At 37.5% G+C, this 27,288-nt stretch overlaps 2 protein-coding genes across 2 annotated transcripts in view; one reads left to right on the forward strand and one right to left on the reverse strand.

Moving 5' to 3' along the window:
- The window catches only part of LOC123529916 (DNA repair protein complementing XP-C cells-like), a 65,025-nt gene extending 45,733 nt beyond the window's left edge, over positions 1 to 19,292 (forward strand). Inside the window, exons 13-21 of the mRNA XM_053521142.1 lie at positions 997 to 1,108; positions 6,117 to 6,161; positions 6,530 to 6,574; positions 7,571 to 7,660; positions 7,954 to 8,035; positions 10,628 to 10,721; positions 12,776 to 12,869; positions 17,140 to 17,229; positions 17,924 to 19,292. Coding sequence (XP_053377117.1) covers positions 997 to 1,108; positions 6,117 to 6,161; positions 6,530 to 6,574; positions 7,571 to 7,660; positions 7,954 to 8,035; positions 10,628 to 10,721; positions 12,776 to 12,869; positions 17,140 to 17,229; positions 17,924 to 18,097 — 826 coding nt within the window. The 3' untranslated portion in view covers positions 18,098 to 19,292. The remainder of the gene's footprint in view (positions 1 to 996; positions 1,109 to 6,116; positions 6,162 to 6,529; positions 6,575 to 7,570; positions 7,661 to 7,953; positions 8,036 to 10,627; positions 10,722 to 12,775; positions 12,870 to 17,139; positions 17,230 to 17,923) is intronic.
- Positions 19,293 to 21,443: 2,151 nt separating this feature from the next.
- LOC123529915 (glutamyl-tRNA(Gln) amidotransferase subunit C, mitochondrial-like) lies at positions 21,444 to 23,675 on the reverse strand. Its single transcript, XM_045310502.2, has one exon. The coding sequence runs from the start codon at positions 23,522 to 23,524 to the stop codon at positions 23,054 to 23,056; it is 471 nt and encodes a 156-aa protein (XP_045166437.2). The 5' UTR covers positions 23,525 to 23,675; the 3' UTR covers positions 21,444 to 23,053.
- Positions 23,676 to 27,288: the final 3,613 nt, after the last annotated feature.

The raw sequence follows: 27,288 nt of genomic DNA on the forward strand, positions 1-27,288 counted from the left end.
ATGGATGTGCAGGCTGATCAAGATCTACACTGGTCGCAAAGGCAGAATCAATTTTGTCCAGCATGATAAGGGTTAAGGTCACACTACTTTTCCTGTAGCAAGTAGATTTCTAAATGGGAGGAATCCTTCTCTACTTTGCATCCTCCACCCCAGATTGTGTCAAATTTTGTTTCAGTTGTTCCCTTTCATTTTGGACTTTGAAATATTCTATCAAGTATCTTCTTGGGGGCTGTGTTATACAATGATGACATCATTCTTTTTGCAAATAAAATTTCATAAAGTGTTGCAGGGCACCTTAAAAAGAGCTTAATACGAGCAGTGAATTAACTTAGAACGTTTTTTTTTTTCAAACTTTTAATTAAATATTGACTTAAAAAGAGATGTTACATTCCATAAATTTTAGAATAACGAAAATCTCCAAAAAGTATTGTTAGCTTGTCTGATTTTTGAAAAAAACTTGTCATTTGATTGTTGGCATTGGTTAAAATTTTTGTTTAGGTCCATCTTTTCTCAAAAACTGTAAGAGCTACAGCTTTGAAAATTTGCATACTTGTTTATCATCATTAGATAACGAAGTAAGCCAAGAACCATAACTCTGATATGCATTTTGTAAGAATTATGGCCCTTTTTGTACTTACAAAATTTGAGTTTCCCGGTTAAAAACAAAATTTGAGTTTCTCGGTTAAAATTTTTGTTTAGGTCATCTTTTCTCAAAAACTGTAAGAGCTACATGTTGAAACTTTACACACTTGTTTATTATCATTAGATAAGTAAGTAGACCAAGACTCATAACTCTAACCTGCATTTTGTCAGAATTATGGCCCTTTTTGTACTTAGAAAATCTGAACTATAACTCTTTCATTACATATTGTCTAGCACTTGCAGACAAGCAATGGCACCCGTAGGCGGTGCTCTTGTGTTAGGGTGTCATTTTTACACATGCAGTTTGAATGAGCTTATTTAAGCTTGAAACATTTATAATTTTACTACTTGCAGATATGCCCTGAAGAGACATCTTCTCAAGTTTGAAGCTTTATATCCAGATACTGCTGTTCCAGTGGGGTATATCAGAGGAGAGCCGGTGTATGCCAGAGAATGTGTTCATACTGTAAGTAATATAGTTGGTGTCAACCAGTGGGGTATATCAGAGGAGAGCCGGTGTATGCCACAGAATGTGTTCATACTGTAAGTAATATAGGTGGTGTCAACCAGTGGGGTATATCAGAGGAGAGCCTGTGTATGCCAGAGAATGTGTTCATACTGTAAGTAATATAGGTGGTGTCAACCAGTGGGGTATATCAGAGGAGAGCCTGTGTATGCCAGAGAATGTGTTCATACTGTAAGTAATATAGGTGGTGTCATCCAGTGGGGTATATCAGAGGAGAGCCCGTGTATGCCAGAGAATGTGTTCATACTGTTAGTAATATAGGTGGTGTCAACCAGTGGGGTATATCAGAGGAGAGCCGGTTTATGCCAGAGAATGTGTTCATACTGTAAGTAATATAGGTGGTGTCAACCAGTGGGGTATATCAGAGGGGAGAAGTTTATGCCAGAGTATATGACCGATATCATAAAGTGTTTTTTTTTTTTTTTTTGCAAATTCTGCTTGTTTGTTTTATAAAAGTTTCAAGCTGGAACAGAGTTGGTTGACAGTCTGTTATTCACTGTATATACCAACTTGGCATAGGAGCCATCTATGGCTTAACTACTTCATCAGTGTTGGTGTTGGCCGAGTTTTTATGCCCCCGAAGGGAGGCATATAGTTTTTGAACCGTCTGTCGGTCTGTCAGTCTGTCGGTCTGTCCGCAATTTTCGTGTCCGGTCCATATCTTTGTCATCGATGGATGGATTTTCAAATAACTTGGCATGAATGTGTACCACAGTAAGACGACGTGCATTGCGCAAGACCCAGGTCTGTAGCTCAAAGGTCAAGGTCACACTTAGACCTTAAAGGATAGTGCATTGATGGGCGTGTCCGGTCCATATCTTTGTCATCGATGGATGGATTTTCAAATAACTTGGCATGAATGTGTACCACAGTAAGACGACGTGCAGTGCGCAAGACCCAGGTCGGTAGCTCATAGGTTAAGGTCACACTTAGACGTTAAAGGATAGTGCATTGATGGGTGTGTCCGGTCCATATCTTTGTCATTGATGGATGGATTTTCAAATAACTTGGCATGAATGTGTACCACAGTAAGACGACGTGCAGTGCACAAGACCCAGGTCCGTAGCTCAAAGGTCGAGGTCACACTTAGACGTTAAAGGATAGTTCATTGATGGGCGTGTCCGGTCCATATCTTTGTCATCGATGGATGGATTTTCAAATAACTTGGCATAAATGTGTTCCACAGTAAGACGATGTGTCATGCGCAAGACCCAGGTTCGTAGCTCAAAGGTCAAGGTCACACTTAGATGTTAAAGGATAGTGCATTGATGGGCGTGTCCGGTCCATATCTTTGTCATCGATGGATGGATTTTCAAATAACTTGGCATGAATGTGTTCCACAGTAAGACGACGTGTCACACGCAAGACCCAGGTCCGTAGCTCAAAGGTCAAGGTCACACTTAGACGTTAAAGATCATTTTTCATGATAGTGCATTGATGGGCATGTCTGGTCCATATCTTTGTCATTCATGCATGGATTTTAAAATAACTATGCATGAATGTGTGACACAGTAAGACGATGTGTCGCGTGCAAGACCCAGCTCCGTAGGTCAAAGGTCCTAAACTCTAACATCGGCCATAACTATTCATTCAAAGTGCCATCGGGGGCATGTGTCATCCTACGGAGACAGCTCTTGTTTGTTTAGGTTCACTTGTTCTGTAACAGCTGTAGTTTTCAAAATTTATACACGTATTTATCGTTATTAGTTCATAAGAAGGCCAAGAACCACTACTTACACGTGCTTAAGTCAGAATTTTATCCTTTTTAGCTCGACTTTTCGAAGAATAGGGGAGCTATCCTACTCGCCCTGGCATCGGCGTTAGCGTGAGTGTCACACAAATGTTAAAGTTTGCGTACCACCCCAAATATTTTCAAAGTCCATTGAGATATTGCTTTCATATTTTGCATACTTGTTTACCATCATGACCCCAGTCTGTAAAAAGTAGGAGGCAACTCTATCAAGCATTTTGACTGAATTATGGCCCCTTTTCGACTTAGAATAAATGTTAAAGTTTGCGTACCACCCCAAATATTTTCAAAGTCCATTGAGATATTGCTTTCATATTTTGCATACTTGATTACCATCATGACCCCAGTCTGTAAAAAGGAGGAGGCAACTCTATCAAGCATTTTGACTGAATTATGGCCCCTTTTCAACTTAGAATATGCTTATTGTAATGTTAAAGTTTTACTCATTGCTTATATTATACAATCAAGCACTGAGAATAGTCGAGCGCGCTGTCCACTGACAGCTCTTGTTTGTTCTTTGTAATTTGGTATTTCTTGGTCAAAAATTCTGTCTAGGTCCATTTTTTTCTGGCTTGAAGCTTTGTACAGTTGTCATCAGGGGTTAAGTAAGTAGCCAAGAGCCATGTCCTTCTCTTGCATTTTATAAGAATTAAATTATGTTCATTTTTGTACATAGAAAAAAGGAATATCGTGGTTAAAATTTTTTAGTAGGAAATACTACACAGTCTGTGTCTTTGAAACTTTGTTCACTTGTTGATTGGCATTAGGTTAGTATGTAGGCCCAGAACCATAATTCTTTCTTGTATTTTTAGCTCACCTGAGCCAAAGGCTCATGGTGAGCTTTTGTGACCGCTCAGTGTCCGTCGTCAGTCATGTGTTGTGTGTCTGCAACAATTTCTAAAAAAATCTTCTTCTTCAAAACCACTGGGCAGAATTACTTCAAACTTCACAGGAATGATCCTTGGATGGCCCCCTTTCAAAATTATTCAAAGAATTGAATTCCAAGCAGAAGTCTGGTTGCCATGGCAACCGAAAGGAAAAACTTAAAAAATCTTCTTGTCCAAAACCACAGTTCATAGGGCTTTTATATTTGGTATGTAGCATCATACAGTGGTCCTTTGCCAAGAATTTTCAAATTATCCCCCTGGGGTCAAATATGGCCCAGCCCTGGGGGTCACATGGTTTATACATGGTCCCAATTTTACATATACTTACATAGGATTTTTTTTTTTAAATCTTCTTATCTGAAACCACAAGACCTAGGCCTTTGATATTTGGTATGTAGCATTGCCTTATGGTCCTCTACCAAGATTATTCAAATTATTACCATGAGGTGAAAATTGGCTCCAGCGCGGGGGTCCCATGTTTTACATAGACTTATATAGGATTTTTTTTTTTTAAATCGTCTTGTCTGAAAGTTCAAGACCTAGGCTTTGCTACTTGGTATGTAGCATTGCCTAGTGGTTCTCTAACAAGAATCTTCAAATTATGCCCCTGGGGTGAAAAGAGGCCCTGCCCCGGGGGTCACTTGTAATATGAGTTATATAAGGAAAATTACTTTAAAAAATTTCTGATCATATTTCCTAGACTTTTTTATTGTAATGACCTTATGACCCCAAGTAATTAGGGGTCACTTGACTTTGACCTTGACCTACTGACCTACTTTTTTGTTTTTTAAGATAGAGCCTAGAGATTTGGATGACAAGTACAGTTTTGCACACCGATCCTTAAACTGACCATCAGTGACCATGAATGTGACCTACTTTCTTAATATTTTAGCATCAGTTCGACATTTGAAACATGTAGCTCATATTACTCAGGTGAGCAGACCAGGGTCATCATGACCCTCTTGTGTTAGAATTATGGCCTTTTTATGCCCCCGAAGGTGGGTATATTAAAATCTCACTGTCCGTCCGTGCATGAGTGTATGTGTGCATCCATGAAAATTCTTGTCCTGGCTGTCACTCTGCCATCCATAAAGAGATTTCGAAATAACTTTGCATAAATGTTCACCATAATGAGACGACATGTCATGTGCAAGACCCAGACTGCTAGCTCTAAGGTCAAGGTCACACATAGAAGTCAAAGGTTAACAGGGTCTGTTTTGTGTCTGGTCCATAACTGCCATTGATGAAGGGATTTTCATATTACTTGGCATAAATGTTACCCACAATAAGATGATGTGTCATGCACAAGACCCAGACCCCTAGCTCCAAGGTCAAGGTCACACTTAAAAGTCACAGGTTAACAGGGTCTGTTTCATGTCTGGTCTATAACTCTGCCATCCATGAAGGGATTTTGAAATAACTTGACATAAATGTTTACCATAATCAGACGACATGTCATGCGCAAGACTCAGATCCCAAGCTCCAAGGTCAAGGTCACTCTTAGAAGTCAAAGGTTAACAGGGTCTGTTTTGTGTCCGGTCCATAACTCTGCCATTCATGAAGGGATTTTCATACTATTTGGCATAAGTGTTCCCCACAATGAGATGTGCAAGATCCAGACACCTAGCTCTAAGGTGAAGGTCACACTTAGAGGTTAAAGTTAGAGTCAAAGGTGTTTCTTGTCTGGTCAATAACTCAAGGGATTTGAAAATAATTTGACACAAATGTTAACCATATTAAGAAGTTGTGTCATGTTTATGACATTGGTTTCTTGGGTCAAGGCCAAGGTTACGAAATGATGTGTGATTTTTTTTGCGCAGACAACTGTAGCATTCTTGGGCATGCTTCGGGGGGCATTTGTCACCAATAGTGACAGCTGTTGTTTAACTGAAAATAGGAAACCTTTGAGTAAAAATTGTGCTTAGGTTTACTTGAATCCTATAAGAGGATAAGTCTTGAACTTTATATATTTGTTCATCTTTATTATTCAAGAATGCCAAGATCCATAACTCCTCTTGTATACTGCCGGCTAGGTGCATACACACAAGCTTTGGTAGCGGCATTTAGTGCTCTTTGTGTTACCTGTCACTCTAAGAGAATGTCACCTATGCCAAGGTGATTTGTCCTGTTTAGCATAAGGCAAATGGAATGTTACTTGTTTACCAAGAAATTAAGGAACATGCTTAGGTAAATTGATATCACCAGCAAAATACTTAAATACATTGTACACTTTGGACCAGAGCCGAAGAAAAAAAAAGATTTTTATCTACTGTTGTATATAAATTTATCTTATGTATGTTTTGTGTTTCAGCTCCATTCAAGGGAAAATTGGTTAAAAGAGGGCCGGGCAGTGAGGGTATGTATAGAATTATTGTTACGAATAATGGAGATTAAATGGTAAATGGTCAATGATGTCTCAGTTCCAACTGTTTGGCTGGGAAAATACTGGTGATCTTCTGTAAATGGGTTGTTTGTGATTTATCAGATAAAGCATATTTACCTTTTGTTTCAAGTTTCTGTCTGAAACTTTGTTTAGATTGGTACATGTATACCAGTGTTCAGATTGACTAATTTGGGCCCTCTGTATAAATTGATATTAAGACCACTGAACAAGTTGCAGAGAATTGATAGGCCTGACACTCTCTAGATAATTATTGTTGGGTAACAGGATTGTATGGTGTTATATGTTCTGAAGAAAATGCATTTAGCAGTTTTTATTTTCAGGTTGGTGAAGAGCCATATAAATTTGTGAAGTCCAGACCAAAATGGGTAAGTCTGCTGTTCCATCAGTTAATCCTGAGTTATAGGACTATGGTCAAACTTTACTTAAATTGATGAAATTTAAATACATGTTACACAGTATATTTAGTCGTTGTACAGTATGCTATAGAGCCAAGTGGTTAGGTCATTGGCTACCAGTCACTTGCCCCTCATGTTGTTGGTTCGAGACCTTGCTTTGGCTATAATATTCTTTCATGTGAGGAAGCCATCTAGCAGGGTTATGGATGGTCTGTGGTTCTACTTGGATGCATACCTGTGTGTGAAATAATTTTGTCTCTTTCATGATCAAATTTAAAGCAGAAAAACTATATGATTTAAATTATGTTGTGAAATCTATTTTGACTATATTTGTAGGACAATGACTTTACAGGTTGTACAAAGCAGACAAAAAACTTATTCAGAAAAAGTTTTGACTGGTATTTTCAGACTATGGATTGAATTTTATATAATCTAACAAACACAAAACTTAAGAAATCATCATGTAGTCTTTGTAGGAAGAAATTTATTGAGCAAAGACGATTGTTTCCAAACATTTACCTTATCCCTGAGAAAAGACAGAACTATTGTATCTTAGTTTTGCAGAACCATTTGTGTTCATTGTCTCAGTTAACCTTTAGCCTGCTGGCGGCAAGTGATTCTGCCTTTGCGACCAGTGCAGGCTGATTTTGGTCTGCACTGTTCGCTGTTCAGTCAGTAAATTTTCAGAGAACACCCCTTCGAATAATAGATGGTACTGCCCATATTGAGAGATCGACCAGTCCATTTTAGAAATATAACAGGAAGAAGGTTAACAATGAGTTTTAAGAATAGTTCAGAAGTTTCTATGAAGAGGACTATTGAGTATTAACCCCAGTTTTTTCCCTGGCCTATAATTTGCTGTAAGAAATAACAAGGATACGATCATAGTTTGTAAGTTTTTTGTATCTAAAGGAAATTATTTTGATTGGAAAGGACTAATGGATCATTCCATTACATGATTTTCAGAACCGGCCAAAAGAAGATCCTGAAGCTAAAGATCTGGAATTATTTGGTAACTGGCAGACTGAGCAGTATATTCCCCCACCAGCTGTTGATGTAAGTGTTTATCTCATCACATTGCAAAGTTGTTGTATCGCTAAGTTCTTAAAATAGACTTAACAGTGAGTTCGTATTTCTAGATTTTGCTCAGGAAGTGGAGTTTACAACTAATGATCAAGATCTAGCCTTATAATTGTCTTGAATATGATGAAGAACAAGACATTATATTGCCTTTTTGGGTTAGATGATATGGTAATTAAAAAAAAAAAAGTATTAAAATGAATCACAATCAAAGACAAGTGTGTTACTTTTTTGAAGATTTATTTATACATGTATGTTCGTTATTGCAGGGCAAAGTACCAAGAAACGCTCATGGTAATGTGGAAATGTTCCTGCCATCAATGTTACCAGCTGGTACTGTGCATTTAAAAAGTAAGTTACACGTTTCCTATCTTAGAAGTAAGTTTGTCGTACAAAGTAAGTAACCTGTTGGTTGTCTTACAAAATAAATTATATATATATATATTACCTTGCTGGTCCTGCACCGCCCGCTTAGCTCAATAGGGAGAGTGCAGATCTATGGATCGCGGGGTCGTGATTCCATCCCTTGGCTAAGGCGCATGTTCTCCATGACGATTTGATAAAAGACATTGTGTCTGAAATCGATCGTCCTCTACCTCTGATACATGTGGGGAAGTTGGCAGTTACTTGGACTGCCCACTGTTACATAACTGAAATTCTGTTGGAAAACGGCTTTAAACTTAAAAGAAACATAAAAAAACCTTGTCGGTCCTAAAAAGTAAGTAACATGTTGCCTGTTGTTAAAAGTAAGTTATTTGTTGCTTGTCTTAGAAACTAAGTTACATGTTTCTGTCCTATGTTGCCTGTCTTTAAAAAATAAGTTACTTGTTTCCTGCCTTACTTAAGTACAGTACATATTGCTTGTCTTGAAAGTTAAGTAACACATTTCCTTTTAAAAAGTAAGTTGGCAATATAAGTTAAATGTTGCCTGTTTTTATACGCCCGAAGGGACATATTATGTTATGACCTCGGTGTCCGTCTGTCCATCCGTCTGTTAACAATTTCTTGTCCGCTCTCTAACTCTTGAACCCTTTGAAGGATTTCAACTTGGCACAAATGTTCATCACATCGAGACGACGTGCCGAGCACATCTTTTGTATGGCTCGCTTCAAAGTCAAGGTCACACTTAGGGGTCAAAGGTCATACCTTTGAACGTATATTGCTCCGCATTGCGGTGTTCTGTCTGAAAAAGTAAGTAACACGCTGCCTATCTCAAAAAGTATTCCCAATAATTGACCTGTCTGACTGTCGTAAAAAGTAAGCTAGATGTTCACTGTCTGAAAAAGTTCTTTGAAGTTACTTCTGCGGGCATGAAATTTCATAGCGTAGACCAAAACAGTTTTTTTGATTGGACAAGATTGTTTGTGATAAAATGAATAAGTTTGTTTTTAGTTCACCTGAGCACAAAGTGTTCAGGGTGAGCTATTGTGATCGCTCACCGTCCGGCATCCGTCCGTCCGTCCACACTTTCCTTTAAACAACATCTCCTCCTAAACCAACAGGCCAATTTTGATGAAACTTCACAGGGATGTTCCTTGGATGGTCTTCTTTAAAAATTGTTCCAAGTATTGAATTCCATGCAGAACTCTGGTTGCCATGGCAACCAAAAGGAAAAACTTTAAAAATTTTCTTCTCAAAAACTAGAAGCCCTAGAGCTTAGATATTTGGTGTGAAGCATTGCCTAGTGGACCTCTACCAGATTTGTTCAAATCATGACCCCGCCCCAGGGGTCACTTGATTTTACATAGGAAAATCTTAAAAAATCTTCTTCTCAAAAACCAGAAGGCCTAGAGCTTAGATAATTGACATGTAGCATTGCCTAGTGGACCTCTACTTAATTTGTTCAAATCATGACCCTGGGGTTAAAATTGACCCCGCCCCAGGGGTCATTTGATTTTACATAGGAAAATTTTTAAAAAATTTCTAAAAATAAACCAGAAGGCCTAGAGCTTAGATATTTCACATGTAGCATTGCTTAGTGGGCCTCTACAAAATTTGTTCAAATCATGACCCCATGGGTCAAAATTGACCCCACCCCAGGGGTCACTTGATTTTACATAGGAAAATCAAAAATTTTCTAAAAATAAACCAGAAGGCCTAGAGCTTAGATATTTCACGTGTAGCATTGCCTAGTGGACCTCTACAAAATTTATTCAAATCATGATCTCCGGGGTCAGAATTGACCCCACCCCAGGGGTTACTTGATTGTACATAGGAAAATCTTCAAATTTTTTCTAAAAATAAACCAGAAGGCCTAGATCTTAGATATTTGACATGTAGCATTGCCTAGTAGTCTTCTACAAAATTTGTTCAAATCATGACCTGTGGGATCAAATTGACCCCGTCCCATAGGGTTACTTGATTGTACATAGAAAAATCTTCAAAATTTTCTAAAAATAAACCAGAAGGGCTAGAGCTTAGATATTTGACATGTAGCATTGCCTAGTGGACCTCTACAAAAGTTGTTCAAATCTTGACCCCTTAGGGTCATATTGACCCAGCCCCAGGGGTTACTTGATTGTACATAGGGAAATCTTCATAAATTTGCTAAAATAAACCAGAAGGCTTAGATACTTGATATGTAACATTGCCTAGTAGACTTCTACAAACTTTGTTCAAATCATGACCCCCAGGGTAAAGTTTGTCCCGCTACAGGGGTTACTTGATTGTACAAAATTCTGAAATCATCAGTTTGGCATTTGAAACACGTAGCTCATAATACTCAGGTGATCCAGGGTCATCATGACCCTCTTGTTTTGTTATGTTTCTTGTCTTAAAAATGCTGATGATTGCTTTTAGCCAAATAGAAGTCTGCAGCAACAACTTTTTCTAGCCTTATATAGCAGTACCAAGGATTTTGTACATATTTGATTGGTAAAGATTTGGTGTCACTACTTATGGCTTTGATTTGATTACCAGTTATTCTGATTTGTATATTTTCAGTTCAAGGTTTACACAAGATAGCTAAGAAGCTTGATATAGACTGTGCCCCAGCTATGGTTGGATGGGATCATCACTGTGGATTCTCTCACCCTTTGTGAGTGAAATAATATATCATTGTACCCCCCCGACAACAAAGTTGTAAGTGGGGCGTGTATACTGGTTTCAGGCTGTCTGTCCGTCTGTCCGTAGACACAATCTTGTGTGCACCATCTCTCCTCATCCCCTTGACACAATTTAATGAAACTTCACACAAGTGATCAGTAACAACAGTAGTTGTGCATGGGGCATGTTAGATTCTTTCAGAAAAAAAATTTGCAGAGTTAGGGGACTTTGTTTTTTGTTACTATACTATATACATAGACACAATCTTGTGCGCACCATCTCTCCTCATCTCCTTGACACAATTTAATGAAACTCACACAAGTGATCAGTAACAACAGTAGTTGTGCATGGGACATGTTAGGTTCTTTCAACAACAAAAATTGCAGAGTTATGGGACTTTGTTTCTTGTTAACATATTATGTACGTACAGTCTGCATATGCAATCTTGTGCACGCCTAATCTTCCGAACCCTTGCACACAATTTAATGAGACTTCACACAAGTAATCAATACCAACCCTAGTTGTGCATGGTGCATGTTACATTCTTTTAGATAAATATTCTGCATAGTTATGGGACTTTGTTTTTTGTTACTATACTGTATACATACAGTTTATATACATACAGTTCACATAATTATGCAATCTTGTGTGCGTCAAATTGCAGTGTACAGTGTCAGTGCATGCGCGGGGTACATTCATCACCTTTAGTGATAGCTCTAGTTAGATTCATTTCACTGTGAAGAAAGATTGATGGTATTAAGAATCAATTGTGAATTCCAATATTGAGAGAAATCAGGGGTCTCCATGGCAGAGTGGTTAAAGATGCTACCTTGAATCACTTACACTGAACATTGTAGAATTGTTTTTGGAAACTGTGTAGTTTGTTTCTTGAAGGCTGGCAATTCAACAGTGTATACCTATGCTTCAAAAATTTCCTGAAATAACCATTGGGATTTCTTTCACCGTTCAAAGCTGAAAAGTTGCCATGGCATTAATTGTGTTATGTGACTAAAACCAGTAAAACAAAATTGGGAGTCAGATAGAGTTGTATCTTGTCTGAAAAGAACAGTTGTGACCCTAGGAGTTCTTGAACCCACAGTCTCAGATTTGAGTGACTAAACATATAAGTTGTTGCCCCACAGCCCCCTTTTCAGCTATAAGGTAAATGAATAAAGAGGTGTGCTATGGCAGCACCAAATTTTGGTACTGTTGGGCAGAGTCTGCAGTTAAATTAATCCAGTAAGCTTAAATGTGATATTCTTGAAGTGTTGGAATATTAGTGTCTTTCTGAATGGTTACTGTGAAATCATTAATATTCGTGAGGGACTAATTTTCGTGGATTTCGTGGTTGAGTCAATACACGAAATTTAATCCCAACGAACAAGTAAAATTCCCGTACATTTTATGTTCAAAAGTTGAAATCCACGAACTCATATCCCCACGAAATTGCCGTTTTGACTAAAACCACGAAATTTCATGCCCACGAAGTTAAATGATTTTACAGTATATGAAAATCTATATCCTCTTTCACGAGTTAATTTGTGAATATACAGTCAAACTTGTGCTAGCAACCACCCGTGAATAGCGACCACCTGTCGACAACGACCGGTCTCTGGTCCCCCCATAGAAAAATAGTCATAAAAAGGCCGTGAATAGCGACCACCTGGCGACCAGCGACCGGCCTGATTCATTCCCAAGGGCCATATTTGCCCCCAAATAACGACCAAGCTGGACCGTTCCGGCATAAAAATACTTAAATTCCGCCAAATTTTCACAACTTTCATCTTATAGCAAACGTAATAATTACTGCTTGATTGAAAATTTGCAAGTTTGTACCGGCCGAATTAATACATAGAACATAAAGAAAGCAAGAAGCTGTGAAAATACTTTTTATCAGCATGATAATGGCTAACTGAGAAGTGACCCTTCCCCCCGAATAAAGACCACCTGTGAACAAAGACCACTTTTGTTTGTTCCCAAGAGTGGTCTTTGTTCACAGGTTTGACTGTACTGTTGAACATTTTATATTTGTATATCTATATGCAGAATGGATGGTGTGATAGTATGTGAAGAATATAAGGACATTCTACTGGCAGCCTGGGATGAGGAACAGGAAATTATCAGGGAAAAAGAACAAAAGGTATCTTTATATTTCTCATTCAGCCCAAAGCATGTTGGCATTGAAAGCTCACATACAGCTAAGATTGCATGGCAACCAACACTGTAGTTACCTTGTAGTCATTGTCTGGTGTTTGTAGGGTAGAACTTTAATGCCATACACCAGCTTGATTGCTTCCTGAAATGAAAAAAAAAAACATGTTTGTGGAAAAGCTAAAACAACAGGAGTGGGATGTTTGTGATAACAACTCGGCAGAAGGTAGTCCTGGCTGCTTGCTAATCTGTCAATAGAGATAAGAGTCGTTCTGTTTAGCCAGGAACTCTCCTGCATGTATATGGAGTTGGGTGTCCATTCAGTTTTGCATGGAGCACTCGCTAGCCTGTGAATAGAATAGTGCTGAGAGTCTGTTCTGTTTAGCATGGAGCACTCGCTAGCCTGTGAATAGAATAGTGCTGGGAGTCCGTTCTGTTTAGCATGGAGCACTTGCTAGCCTGTGAATAGAATAGTGCTGGGAGTCGACTCTGTTTCGAATAGAGCACTTGCTAGCCTGTGAATAGAATAGTGCTGAGAGTCTGTTCTGTTTAGCATGGAGCACTTGCTAGCCTGTGTATAGAATAGTGCTGGGAGTCCGTTCTGTTTAGCATGGAGCACTTGCTAGCCTGTGAATAGAATAGTGCTGGGAGTCCGTTCTGTTTAGCATGGAGCACTCGCTAGCCTGTGAATAGAATAGTGCTGGGAGTCCGTTATGTTTAGCATGGAGCGCTCCCTAGCATGTGAATAAAAAAGTGCTGGGAGTCCGTTATGTTTAGCATGGAGCGCTCACTAACCTGTGAATAGAAAAGTGCTGGAAGTATGTTCTGTTTTGCATGGAGCGCTCGCTAGCCTGTGAATAGAATAGTGCTGGGAGTAGGTTCTGTTAAGCCTAGAGCTCTCCCTAGCCTGTGAATAGAATTAGTGCTGGGAGTCGGTTCTGTTACGCCTAGAGCTCTCCCTAGCCTGTAAATAGAATAGTGCTGGGAGTCGGTTCTGTTAAGCCTAGAGCTTTCCCTAGCCTGTGAATAAAATAGTGCTGGGAGTCGGTTTTTAGCTCACCTGTCACAAAGTGACAAGGTGAGCTTTTGTGATCGCGCGGTGTCCGTCATCCGTCCGTGCGTGCGTCCGTAAACTTTTGCTTGTGACCACTCTAGAGGTCACATTTTTCATGGGATCTTTATGAAAGTTGGTCAGAATGTTCATCTTGATGATATCTAGGTCAAGTTCGAAACTGGGTCACGTGCCGTCAAAAACTAGGTCAGTAGGTCTAAAAATAGAAAAACCTTGTGACCTCTCTAGAGGCCATATATTTCACAAGATCTTCATGAAAATTGGTCAGAATGTTCACCTTGATGATATCTAGGTCAAGTTCTGAAACTGGGTCACGTGCCATCAAAAACTAGGTCAGTAGGTCTAAAAATAGAAAAACCTTGTGACCTCTCTAGAGGCCATATATTTCACAAGATCTTCATGAAAATTGGTCAGAATGTTCACCTTGATGATATCTAGGTCAAGTTCGAAACTGGGTCACGTGCCCTCAAAAACTAGGTCAGTAGGTCTAAAAATAGAAAAACCTTGTGACCTCTCTAGAGGCCATATATTTCACAAGATCTTCATGAAAATTGGTTAGAACGTTCACCTTGATGATATCAAGGTCAAGTTCGAAACTGGGTCACGTGTTGTCAAAAACTAGGTCAGTAGGTTAAATAATAGAAAAACCTTGTGACCTCTCTAAAGGCCATATTTTTCATGGGATCTGTATGAAAGTTGGTCTGAATGTTCATCTTGATGATATCTAGGTCAAGTTTGAAACTGGGTCACGTGCTTTCAAAAACTAGGTCAGTAGGTCTAAAAATAGAAAAACCCTGTGACATCACTAGAGGCCATATATTTCATGAGATCTTCATGAAAATTGGTCAGAATGTTCACCTTGATGATATCTAGGTCAAGTTCGAAAGTGGGTCACGTGCCTACAAAAACTAGGTCAGTAGGTCAAATAATAGAAAAACCTTGTGACCTCTCTAGAGGCCATATTTTTCATGGGATCTGTATGAAAGTTGGTCTGAATGTTCATCTTGATGATATCTAGGTCAAGTTCAAAAGTGGGTCACGTGCCTTCAAAAACTAGGTCAGTAGGTCAAATAATAGAAAAACCTTGTGACCTCTCTAAAGACCATATTTTTCATGGGATCTGTATGAAAATTGGTCTGAATGTTCATCTTGATGATATCTAGGTCAAGTTCGAAACAGGGTCATGTGCGGACAAAAACTAGGTCAGTAGGTCTAAAAATAGAAAAACCTTGTGACCTCTCTAGAGGCCATACTTTTGAATGGATCTCCATAAAAATTGGTCAGAATGTTCACCTTGGTGATATCTAGGTCAAGTTTGAAACTGGGTCATGTACCTTCAAAAACTAGGTCAGTAGGTCAAATAATAAAAAAACCTTGTGACCTCTCTAGAGGCCATACTTTTCATGGGATCTGTATGAAAGTTGGTCTGAATGTTCATCTTGATGATATCTAGATTAAATTTGAAACTGGGTCAACTGCGGTCAAAAACTAGGTCAGTAGGTCTAAAATTATTAAAATCTTTTGACCTCTCTAGAGGCCATATTTTTCAATGGCTCTTCATGAAAATTGATCTGAATGTTCACCTTGATGATATCTAGGTCAGTTTCGAAACTGGGTCACGTGCGGTCAAAAACTAGGCCAGAAGGTATAAAAATAGAAAAACCTTGTGACCTCTCTAGAGGCCATATTTTTCATGAGATCTTCATGAAAATTAGTGAGAATGTTCACCTTGATGATATCTAGGTAAAGTTCAAAAGAGGGTCACGTACCTTCGAAAATTAGGTCAATAGGTCAAATAATAGAAAAACCTTGTGACCTCTCTAGAGACCATATTTTTCAATGGATCTTCATGAAAATTGGTCAGAATATTTATCTTGATAATATCTAGGTCAAGTTCAAAACTGGGTCACATGAGCTCAAAAGCTAGGTCACTATGTCAAATAATAGAAAAAACGACGTCATACTCAAAACTGGGTCATGTGGGAAGAGGTGAAATTCAGGACCATCATGGTCCTCTTGTTTAAGTTTAGAGCTCTTCCTAGCCTGTTAATAGAATTGTGCTGGGAGTCTGTTCTGTTAACCCTAGAGCTCTCCTTAGCCTGTGAATAGAATAGTGCTGGGAGTCCGTTCTGTTAAGCCTAGAGCTCTCCCTAGCCTGTGAATAGAATAGTGCTGGGAGTCTGTTATGTTTAGTCTTAGAGCTCTCCCTAGCCTGTGAATAGAATATGCTGGGAGTCGGTTCTGTTAAGCCTAGAGCTCTCCCTAGCCAGTGAATAGAATAGTGCTGGGAGTCTTCTATTTAGCATGGAGCACTTGCTAGCCTGTGAATAGAATATGCTGGGAGTCCGTTCTGTTAAGCCTAGAGCTCTCCCTAGCCTGTAAATGGAGTAAGAAGTCCCTTCTGTTTAGCCTATAGCTCTTTATATTGTGCAGATACAGAAGAAAGCCTACCATAAAAGTATCCTGTGAATATCATCACACTGTGCTTAAAACATTTTGTGCAGTTTTAAGAAAGAAGAACTGAAGTTTATCATATTTTATCTGTTGTAGTCTTAATTTGTAAAAAAAAAATGTTCAGTATGCTTAAATTAGGTCACATCATCAATTAAGAGTCGTTCTGTTACTTCTTTGGAATATGTTAATGAAAACTAATTAAAATATTGAAGTGTTGACTTTGCTAGCCTCTGTTACCTTACTTGTTATGTGTCCCACCACAAAGTGGTGTGGGAGACATATTGATTTACTCCTGTCTGTGTGTCACAAAGCTTGTCCGCACTCTAAGTCGGACATTTCTCATCCAATCTTCACCAAACTTGAACAAAATGTGTTTGCCAGTAAGTCCTCGGCCAAGTTCCATAACTAGCCAAATCGGTCAAGGCACTTGGGAATTATGGCCCTTAAACATAATTACCGATACACAGATGTGGACCGGTTACTCCTACTCCTACTCCAACTCCAACAAACAGTATATAAAGACAGACTTTCTATTCAGATGATTAGGCAGTCGTGGGAGACGTGCTTTTCTCAAAAGCACCTCGTGGGCTGAGTGCGAAACTATTGTAACTGTATATAGATAAAGAACAAGATACAATAGTTTTGTGCTACTTGTAGTAAGAAGTAAGACCAGTAGATGAAAGGAGTAAGTTTTAACAACTCTCATGTACATTTATTTGAACTTTACCCACAGAAACGAGAGAAGAGAGTTTATGAGAACTGGAGAAAACTGATCAGGGGCATGCTCATCAAAGAAAGACTAAAGAAAAGATTTGATTTAGAGGTTAGTAAATTCCAATATATTGTTAGTTCCATAATGTTTGCAGAAGATATAATTTGCCACTTAATGTATAGTAACAGGACAACATTTTTTACATAGTGAATGACTGACCATAGCCAAGAGTAAGATACAAATTCCTGCCTTCCCTGAAAATCATTCTACTGACTTTAAATTAGAAACATATCAACAGTGTTGATCCAAACACTGTTACTGCAAAATTGCAACTTTTCAGGAGATGACAAAAACATATTTACTGTGTTAAGCAAGGGCAGGTTCTTTGACACAAAATCATTTGAACTAACACTTGTTTTTTATCGAGCAAATTTTCACATCATTAACTTTAGTGGTACTGCTTCTATGTGCTTACAGCGTTTTTGATACTACTAAACTGTATGCAGATCTGTTTTTGTTGAAGTAAAAAATTACAGGTCCTGTTTTTTTGTTAATGGTATTTCATATGATATAACATCATGGCCGAGTACAGTAATTGATATTTTAAGTTGCTTATTACCCATAACTTCACCATTTTGTAAGAGTGAAAAATCACATAAGTGAACCAGATACAAGTTTTTTTGCCTATTTTACTTAATTGTATTGAAGTAATGAAATAACATGATTGACTGCAAAGACAGTGACTAGACAGAAATGCTTAGGACATTTTGCAGGAATTCTGCTGTATTTCCGTTTTATTTACCAGGAGAAACCTAACGAGACAAGTGAGCAGGACAAACCAGATACAGTTAGTCAGACAGGAACAGCAGAAGTTACAGGGCCAACAGTAACAGAGAAAGCCAATGACAAGAAACATGCCTGGCCGCAGAATAGAATGATAGAAAATCAGCAATCTCTGTGTACTGTAGAGGAATTGTGAAAGACATTGTCGAGCATGCTTTTTAATTCAGACTTTTCTTGATTTGTAAACAACATGGCTAGGAATTGTGCCATCAAATAATAGTAAATCTTGGTTGAAATGAGAAAGATATCTCATAGGTTGTTTTTTCCATGTGCAAGAGTTTCTTGTTTTGTTTGATTCAGACATAGCAGTATAATGATGTTATCAAATAATCTTTAAAGAAGTGAAATATAAACACAGTACAAAATGAAGATAAAGACACAACATACTTTGACACAATAAATGAGCAGAAACATGAGAAAACCAACAGTGCATTTGTGACCTGCATAGACCCAGACCAGCCTGCTCATCTGTGCAATCTGGTCAGGATAGATACTGTTTGCTAACAGTTTTTCTAATTGCAATAGGCTTTGAAAGTGAACAGCATGGATCCTGACCAGACTGCGCAGATGCAGATGAACAATGGCCATCAAGGAAGAAATTTTTTCTGTGACTATTTTTACTGCAGTTATGGTACTTTGAAAGTTTTGCTGTATAGAATATGGAGACAAATCTTGCGTCGTCCAATTAATCCAACACTATTAGCCTGACTTGCTTCAAACTTTCACAGATGAACAAGTTTGATGTGCAGATGACCCTAAAGGAACAAATTTTTTCTGTGATTATTTTTACGGCAGTTCTGGCCTGATAGTTTTGCCATATAGAATATAGAGAACATCATCCATGTGAAGATGTTCTTTACTAAAAACTTTGCTATTTAGAGGATGGCACAGTATGCGGGGGTATCCGTGTCCAGTGGACACAGTTTGAGTGTCCAACCATATTTTGCATATTGAGGTATTAAATACTCGAGATATATTCAGTAATATTTGAGAAAGCTGTATTTGGTAGAAGTGTCAATGGTGAACTGAAGTTTATAGTACTGTAAAGATTTTGTGCTTTACAGGGATATAGCAAGGTCAATAACATTACAAATGAAACTCCTTGTATCTCCTAACTGAAAGAATATAAAGGAAGACTTGATTAACAATTATCCTGTTGTTCACAGTATCTGACACTGCTGGTAGTGCCAGGCTTTATATTATGTGACATGGGAAGATGTAGATTGCGGTGACATGGGAAGATGTAGATTGCGGTGCCACAATTTGTGTTCATATTTCATTGTTTTTGTTAACTCTAACAAACCTGTATGTAATAAAAGGATAAGAAAATACCTGATGTATTTGTTGATGCTGGATCTTGAATTTAGTCCTTAATTGGCTGTTAATGTCCAAATTTAGATGTGAAAAGCTTTTTTAATGGCATTGCCTTGAAAAATATCCCCAAATAAACCATAGTGGACTATTTTGGCTGAAACAGATTTTCAGCTGCTGGTTTCCTATAGCACAATAAGATAGAAGGGATTGATCAAATTCTAATCATTGTGTATGCCTACTGTTGTCTTATTTTAGCCAAAATAGCCACAATTTGGTAATAAGCGGAACTTATAGCATATAAATGCTCTTTATGGGAAAATTCTGTCATTTACATAGATCAACATTTTATGACATTTTCCAGTTTTTATAAATTCTATTATAGATTTATATATTGGGAACAAAAAGACCCATTACATGTAGTTAGATCCCTATTGGAAATGCATATTTTATTACTTTTTATGAAAATTTGTAATTACCTCTATTCAAAAAGTGGACTACTTTTCTTTTCAATATAATTTCTAGTTGTACATTTGCACTGGATAAATATTTGGATATTTCAACTACCTGAAACAAAAGGCAAGTTTTAAAACAGCATGTCGCTTTGGAATTCATCTATTTTCAATCTGTCTTGGTCGCTTATATTCATATTAATCATTAGGCAAAATGTGTTTGTTAAATTTAGTCGGCCATGTCGGCTCAAGGTGAAAGGTTTGAGGCTTCCATTTTGTGTCTGCTCAGTATCTCCTAAACCACTTGAAGGATTTTCATGAAACTTTCGTCAAATGATCGCCTCATCAAGACGATGTGCAAAACTCATGAGTCAGTCATGTTGGCTTAAGGTCAAGGTCGCAACTTGAGGTCAAAGGTTTGAGCTATCTCCTAAACCCCTTTAAGGATTTTCATGAAACTTGGGTCAAATGATCGCCTTATCAAGACGATGTGCAGAACTCGCGAGTTGGCCATGTTGGCTCAAGGTCAAGGTCACAAGTCGAGGTCAAAGGTTTAAACCTTCAGTTTTGTGTCCACTCTGTATCTCCTAAACCCCTTGAAAGATTTTCAAATTCATTGATGTCGTCGTACATGGACTATAAAATATACTAAACAACAGCGGGGGATATAGCTGTCTTTCAGACTGCCTTGTATAATAATTGCCAATAGGCTTAAAAAGATATGGAACTAACCCTTTAATAAGTTATTTGACCTTTCAGTTCAAGCCTGCCCGCTTAGCTCAGTAGGGACAGCACCAATCTATAGATCATGGGGTCCCAAGTTCGATCCCCGAGCGGGGCGTATGTTCTCCATGACTATTTGATAAAAGACTGTGTGTCTGAAATCATTCATCCTCCACCTCTGATTATGTGGGGAAGTTGGCAGTTACATGCAGAGAACAGGTTTGTACTGGTACTGAATACAGGAACACTGGTTAGGTCGACTGCCCGCTGTTACAGGACTGAAATCCTGTTGAAAAATGGTGTTAAACCCAAAACAAACAAACCTTTCTGTTCACCTTGAATCAACAGTGCTGAAAGCTTTATTACCGTTATACACATTGTCTCCTGGAAAACATCTGTGCCAACTAATTACAAAACTCCTTCAACAGAGTAAAACTATATAAAGCAGACATGAAATTTTAACAACGCGTGTCCCAAGTTGTCATCTTAACAAAACAAAGTCAATGTAACACAATATGCCCCTATGACCTAAAGCTGTGCACAAGGCAGTAAGGTACCCTGATAATCATCCCAGAGGAACCTATCCATTCCAAAAACCAGCTAAATATTTTATAATGCATGATAAAAATGCAAAACCAATATATATATTGTTCTTTAATCTTTATATATATATTCAAATCAAAAACCTACTCAGTACTCATATACAGGATGGACTAATTACAGAAGTACAATGTAGGGATAATGCATGTTTTTTTGTGTAACAACATCTGCAGAATCCCAAGGGATTGGTTGGTGCACGAGCCCTACGGGCTCGTGCACCAACATAGCCCGAGGGATTCTGCAGATGTTGTTTCACGAAACAAACGTGTGTTATCGCTATTCTTGCATAAAACACAACTAAGGTGCTGCAAATATCAAAAAACACAAGACTATTCAGCTGACATTAGCCGATCGAAGTCGGCTGTTTCAGGTTGTTATGGACACATGTTTTATTTATGCATTTCCAGGGCCTACAGAAACAGTGCGTATTTTATACATACCAAACGGACATTCTTGATGTGGTAATTTCTTTAATAAAAAATATATGTAAAATAAGTATGACTCCCCCTTTTTCCGATATATAGGTAGGAACTTTAGCTTTAGAGGCTTGGAATTATGAGAAAAGGCATACACAGCATCCTGTCTTTACACAATTTGCAGGTGAGGTGCCGACAGAACACAATTCTGCTTGTTTTAAATTAATAGTCTGTCCCTTACGCTATTTAAATGTAAACATTATCGTTTAATAGAAATTGGTATCGATACCTATATTCTTCATATCGTTAAAAATGAAATCTCTAGGCCTATAACGTAGAAAATTTTGCTTTGCACCCACCCCATCGCGATCAAAGTTTGATAAACGCAAAAATTTGAATTTTTCCAACATTGATATAATCAACTAAGATTGGATTTATAAACTCGCACATGGTTGGTGAGATCTACAAATAAATTGAAAAATATATATAATAAATACCTTCTGTTCATCAAATGTTCATAAACTATGGAAAAATCTTTCAAACTTAACGCTTCGTCATGTTTATGCTTTACATTACACACCATCACTACATCAGTAGACTGCATAGATGTGTAAAGTAGACACAAACATTTTTTAAAAGTTTTAGTGTAAGATTTAAAGTTAGTATATAAACTTTCTCGACTCAAATTAATTTGGAAAACGGAATTGTATTTTTGTAAATGTTGTTTGCCTTTCATTTTCAGGGATTAAATCGCGGCGTGTAAACTTACTTTGAGTCAAATACGCCTAATAATACAATAATACGGAACGTCAATGCAGTCGCGTATCAAGAGAGGTAGCACTTATTACAAGTTAAAGTTAGGTTGAAAAATGATATTTTTAATAAAAATGCAGATGAAAAGATTTCATCTTCTTTCTTCTTCTTGTCGTTTGCGGAAAGATTTCATAAATCTCGGACCTTTCGTCTTGGCCAAAATTGATTCGGGATCCATAATTTGCTTACATTGGACCTGCAACAGCATATTCAAAACGTGCATGCTCACGAGAATCTCCTTGTTTGTACATGTTTTTTTCCCTGTTTGTGCATGCCCGAAATCGGCAAAAAACAAAGGTTTTATGCAAGAATCTATATTTCTGCTTAAGTGACCTTCTCAACAGTACTTCACTTAGGCATCACAAAAATTTTAACTGTTTTTCATAGGCTTCCAAACTAGTCTCATGGACTATGCACTAAACTGAACTTATTTTAGCAGTGCCAAAGGTCATGTCACTTTCTAGTTTTCTGTAATAAATTGAATACATGTAAATAAAATTCAAGGTAACAACAATAACATTTAATGAACTAGAAATGTTTCCTATTTTGAATTAAAATGTTGCTAAACGTCTGAGTCCTGTTCCCAAAATGTTATGGCAAAATACAATGACCACATATCAATCATGTAAGGAAAAATTTTTTCTCTGATTTATTCATCAGTAAGATTTGCAGCAACATTAATATGCCTTAGAAACTATTCAAAGCAAAATACAAAGTGTGTATAACTTTCTCTTTCCTAATTCAAACACTTTCAAGTCAAAAACAATTTTCACTATGCTAGGTATCGTTCTTCTGAAATGTCTTAGTTTCTTCTTGATTCAGTGGTATATTTCCTGGCGGTGCTACAAAGTAGTCTTCGTCCACTTTTACAGCATTCTGAAGTATACTGTTCTTACAGTCACCCTCTGTAACCACATCCTCACGTAGCAAAAGTTCACGATCTTCTAACACAGAATACATAGGCTCCACACCTTCAGTGTCAACCATGTATAACTGATTAGCATACTCAATTGCACTACGTAACCTCTCAACACCAGCTTTGTTATTAAACTCCACTAAAGACAGCCGTTCAAGATGATTGATCATCTCGTCAGTTATTTCTGGGACTGGCGGCAGGTCCTTTGGGTTTATTTCTTTCCATTGAGGTTTATCTGGTATCTTTGAGCTCAGTAAACAAACTCTCTGAGCAACATGTACACAGTATGTTCTTTTTACCTTTAATCCTCTTAAAATCATATGAAGTGCCATTTTTCAAAAGAAACAAGTGATATGATGCACCAAAAAGGTCAGTCTCCAAATCAAATGAAGTTAGAGTGAACTGTTATTGTCTCAAACCGAAACACTTTACATTAAACCAAAGTCTTCTCTTCAGTTGGGTTTCGTCTAGCTCTTTCTGCCCTTATCTCACTCTTACGTTTCTCTACCTCTTCTTGAAAATCCTGAAAATAAGGAACTTTCAAAGTTTCAGATCTTAATGCATCATGAAAAGTACCAGAGTATAATAATCTGCCACGAGCTGTAGATGAAGGTAACTGTTCAGACATATATTCTGATTCACATCTTCAACCAGTGACAGATTTTCCTTTATACCATATTTTACAAATAACAGAATAAATAAAATAAAACAAATGACTTTTAAGCAATCTCTTCTGTCAATAATTTAAAGAAATAGCACTGGAAATTAAAATTGGTAAACAGGAATTTCACTAAGACACCCAATAATCTTGACACTGAAACACTGAATAATGCGTAATCACAAATTATATGGATTAATTTTGATTGATAAGACAGCTTCTGTTCATATTGACATTATGGTGCTTTAGTAGTAGTGGCCTTGAAAAAGGATAAATAAATATTGTTCATAGTTTGTGATTTAAGTATTCACATTCAGTATGCTTTGATCTGTCCTATTTTCTTTCAAAAAAGGACCAGAAATAACAAATTCTGAGCACTTTGCCGGGTATTTATTGAACACCCTTAGTACATATATTGCCTGACTGTCACTGATAGCACGAGAGTCATCAGGCAGACGGTTTTTCCGACATAGTAAAAATCACTGGATATGTGTCCAGTGTGTAAAAATATATACCTGTAGAAAACTATTTCAATGTATAATGATAATTATTTGTTGTCATTTTTCTATTAAAGTGTTAACTTTAACGGTCTATCTTTCATTTAAGAAGCATGTCAAAATATCAATGTTTTGATCCGCTTCACTGTTCATTCTTCCTGCTAACCCTAATCTGTATGCAATACTATCCCATACCACAAACACTCCTGCCACTTTTCAAAATCAAAGTCCATTTTTCAAAACTCACTACACAGCAGTCACTCAACAACCTCTATACTTGTAAATCCATGGTACCTTATTTTCATTTAGTTTTCTGTAGTGGACTATTAACCCTTAGACTGCTGGCGGCAGATGATTCTGCCTTTGCGACCAGTGCAGACCAAGATCAGCCTGCACATCCGTGCAGTCGGATCATGGTTTGCACTGTTCGCTATTCAGTCAGTAAATTTTCAGTGAAAACCCCTTTGAATAGTAAGTGGTACTGTCCAAATTGAAAGATGGACCAGTCCATTATAGAAATATAGCAGGGTAAGGGTTAAAGAACAAACTTACATCTAATGGTTTATAAATATAGTGTACAGTCTGAGCACCAGCAAACATGGACAACAATGCTGCAGATAAACCGGTTATATAGGTCCTCCAGATCACACCTGCTGGCATATCTTCTCCTGTTAATTATGTAAATAGTCCATTATGTAATAAAAACACTTATACAATGTTACTGTAGAAGACATAAAGTTCTCAAGTCACTTTATCTAAAATAAACACATAGACTTTGGTCAAACACATTGGTGTAAATGTTGATGCAACATATGTCCATCAGGTGGCAGGTAACACAAGACCACAGGTCTGTACTGTACTAGTAACATACTATAAAAATGTATTTTGCATATTGCATCCCATCATGTTGCCAAGGTTTTTTTTGTTCAGAATATATGTTTCTACAGTCAAATTAACATACACTGTAAAAAGGTTTGTCCCTATTTTCTTTTCGGATGCGCAGGCTGGTCTGGATCCATGCTGGTCGCATACCCACTATGTTGGCTTTCTCATGGCACGGCTCAAATGATTTATGGTAGTTTCAGAAGTTTCTACTAGCATCCCTACAGAACTATAGAACAATGTCGCAGTATGACACTGAAACCTGTAAAATGACCTATACCCTCAAGTCAGAAGACTTTATAAAACATAACCTGAACAGCTACAGATTATATAACCTGGAGACCTCAATAACAATGTAATGTAACCATGAGACTATAGGAGGGAGTTGGAGACCTCTAGAGCAATAAATATCTAGTCCTGGCGACCTATAGAATGAAGTGGTAATCTGAAGACTCGCAAAATGAAGTACATGTATAATGTGGAACATGCACATGTATGTTTCTGCCAATGAAATGTTCAACTTATGTCTACTGTATTTAACACCAATCGGGTTTTTCGCTAATCATACCTTGCTCAGAACTATTTCCTTTTTAAGCCAGCAAGTACTTTATCTCTAAGATCTTCTCTCTCAATCTGTCTAAATGCTGTTTCTTCTATCTGTCTTTTCTTGTATGTTGTATCTAAAAAGGAAAAATGTTTTGTGTTATTTTAACATCTTAATCCATTCGCTTATAGCACCGCCAAAAATTTTGTGCTTACAAAACACTATTAAAATTTTATCACTTTTTTTAACATAAGGAAATATTTTCTTGCTTACAAACTAAATATGTGAATGAAAAGATGACACTATCATGAAAATTTACAGGAAAATCTTTCAAGTGCACACAAAATTCATTTGATTCACTTAAATTCTGCATTTCAAATGAGGTCATTTTAATCAACTGATCAAGATCCAAAATGATAATCCAAGTTTTAAATTTCAATGAAGCAAATTCTTTCCATTGTTGTACAGTTTACTATCGTTAAGTTTGTTTTCCATTACATGACATAAAGAACACATCCATCAATACTTACAGAAGTTTACACCATTCGGTTTCCAGTTGATCATAGACCACTCTAGCGCAGCACCAAAAAGAAAGAATACAGGCATAAACCTGTAAATACCAAATGTCCTCTTCCCTGGCACTGCTTGTAAGATAGCTGTCAGAATTTTACTTGTTGGCATTCTGTCATTGTCTCAGGCTGCAAAAACATATTCACAAAATGAATGTTCCTGCTAGCTACCATTTTAGTGTCTATGATATGAAGTTTTTATTAATACAGAGTATATAAATATAAACATTGAATTCCAGAAAATGACTGGCTATAGGGGCCCCACTTCCGGACAGTCAAACGCCTTTAAAAACACAATTTTCACAGAACTGTTACACATGTTCGTTTTGATGCATTTGCAATAGCGTGTGAGTGGTGAAATTTCACATAACAAGGTGGAACACAGCAATTGTTTATCTTTATTTCTTTACAAATGGCATTCATTTTCAAAGGGAGACAACTTTTTCCCCGACGATTACTTTAAATAATCAGAAAAAGTTGTCTCCCTTTGAAAATGGAAATATGTGTGACACACGTGCAATGCTTGTTGTCTTGACAGGTATGTGTTAAGTGTCAATAATTAGATGTCTGCAGAGATTGATCTAGTCCAAATGATCTGACGTCAAAAGTGATTCCGAGATATTTTCGTGATAGGTCATAATCCCTCTCTTTACGTCAAAACCAGTAACAACCTTTTCTGTGGTGAAATTAGATTTAGGTAAAAACACGATCAGGCATTATATTTACGGTATAATTTACCCGATGAAATCGTAAAACAAAATAAAATTGAATCATTTTATGGTTTAAACATAACATTAAAACACATTAATAAAGCGTAAACACTATATGTTTCAGTTTGGCTACCTCACTGTATTTACACGTCTGCCATTACACTCAGTGCACGCTGACAGTGCGGTTGGTCATTATCGATCAAGTGACATGAATCGGAGCCATGTAAAACTTGTGA

This window comes from Mercenaria mercenaria, chromosome 13, assembly GCF_021730395.1.
Source record: "Mercenaria mercenaria strain notata chromosome 13, MADL_Memer_1, whole genome shotgun sequence".
Lineage (NCBI taxonomy): Eukaryota > Metazoa > Mollusca > Bivalvia > Venerida > Veneridae > Mercenaria > Mercenaria mercenaria.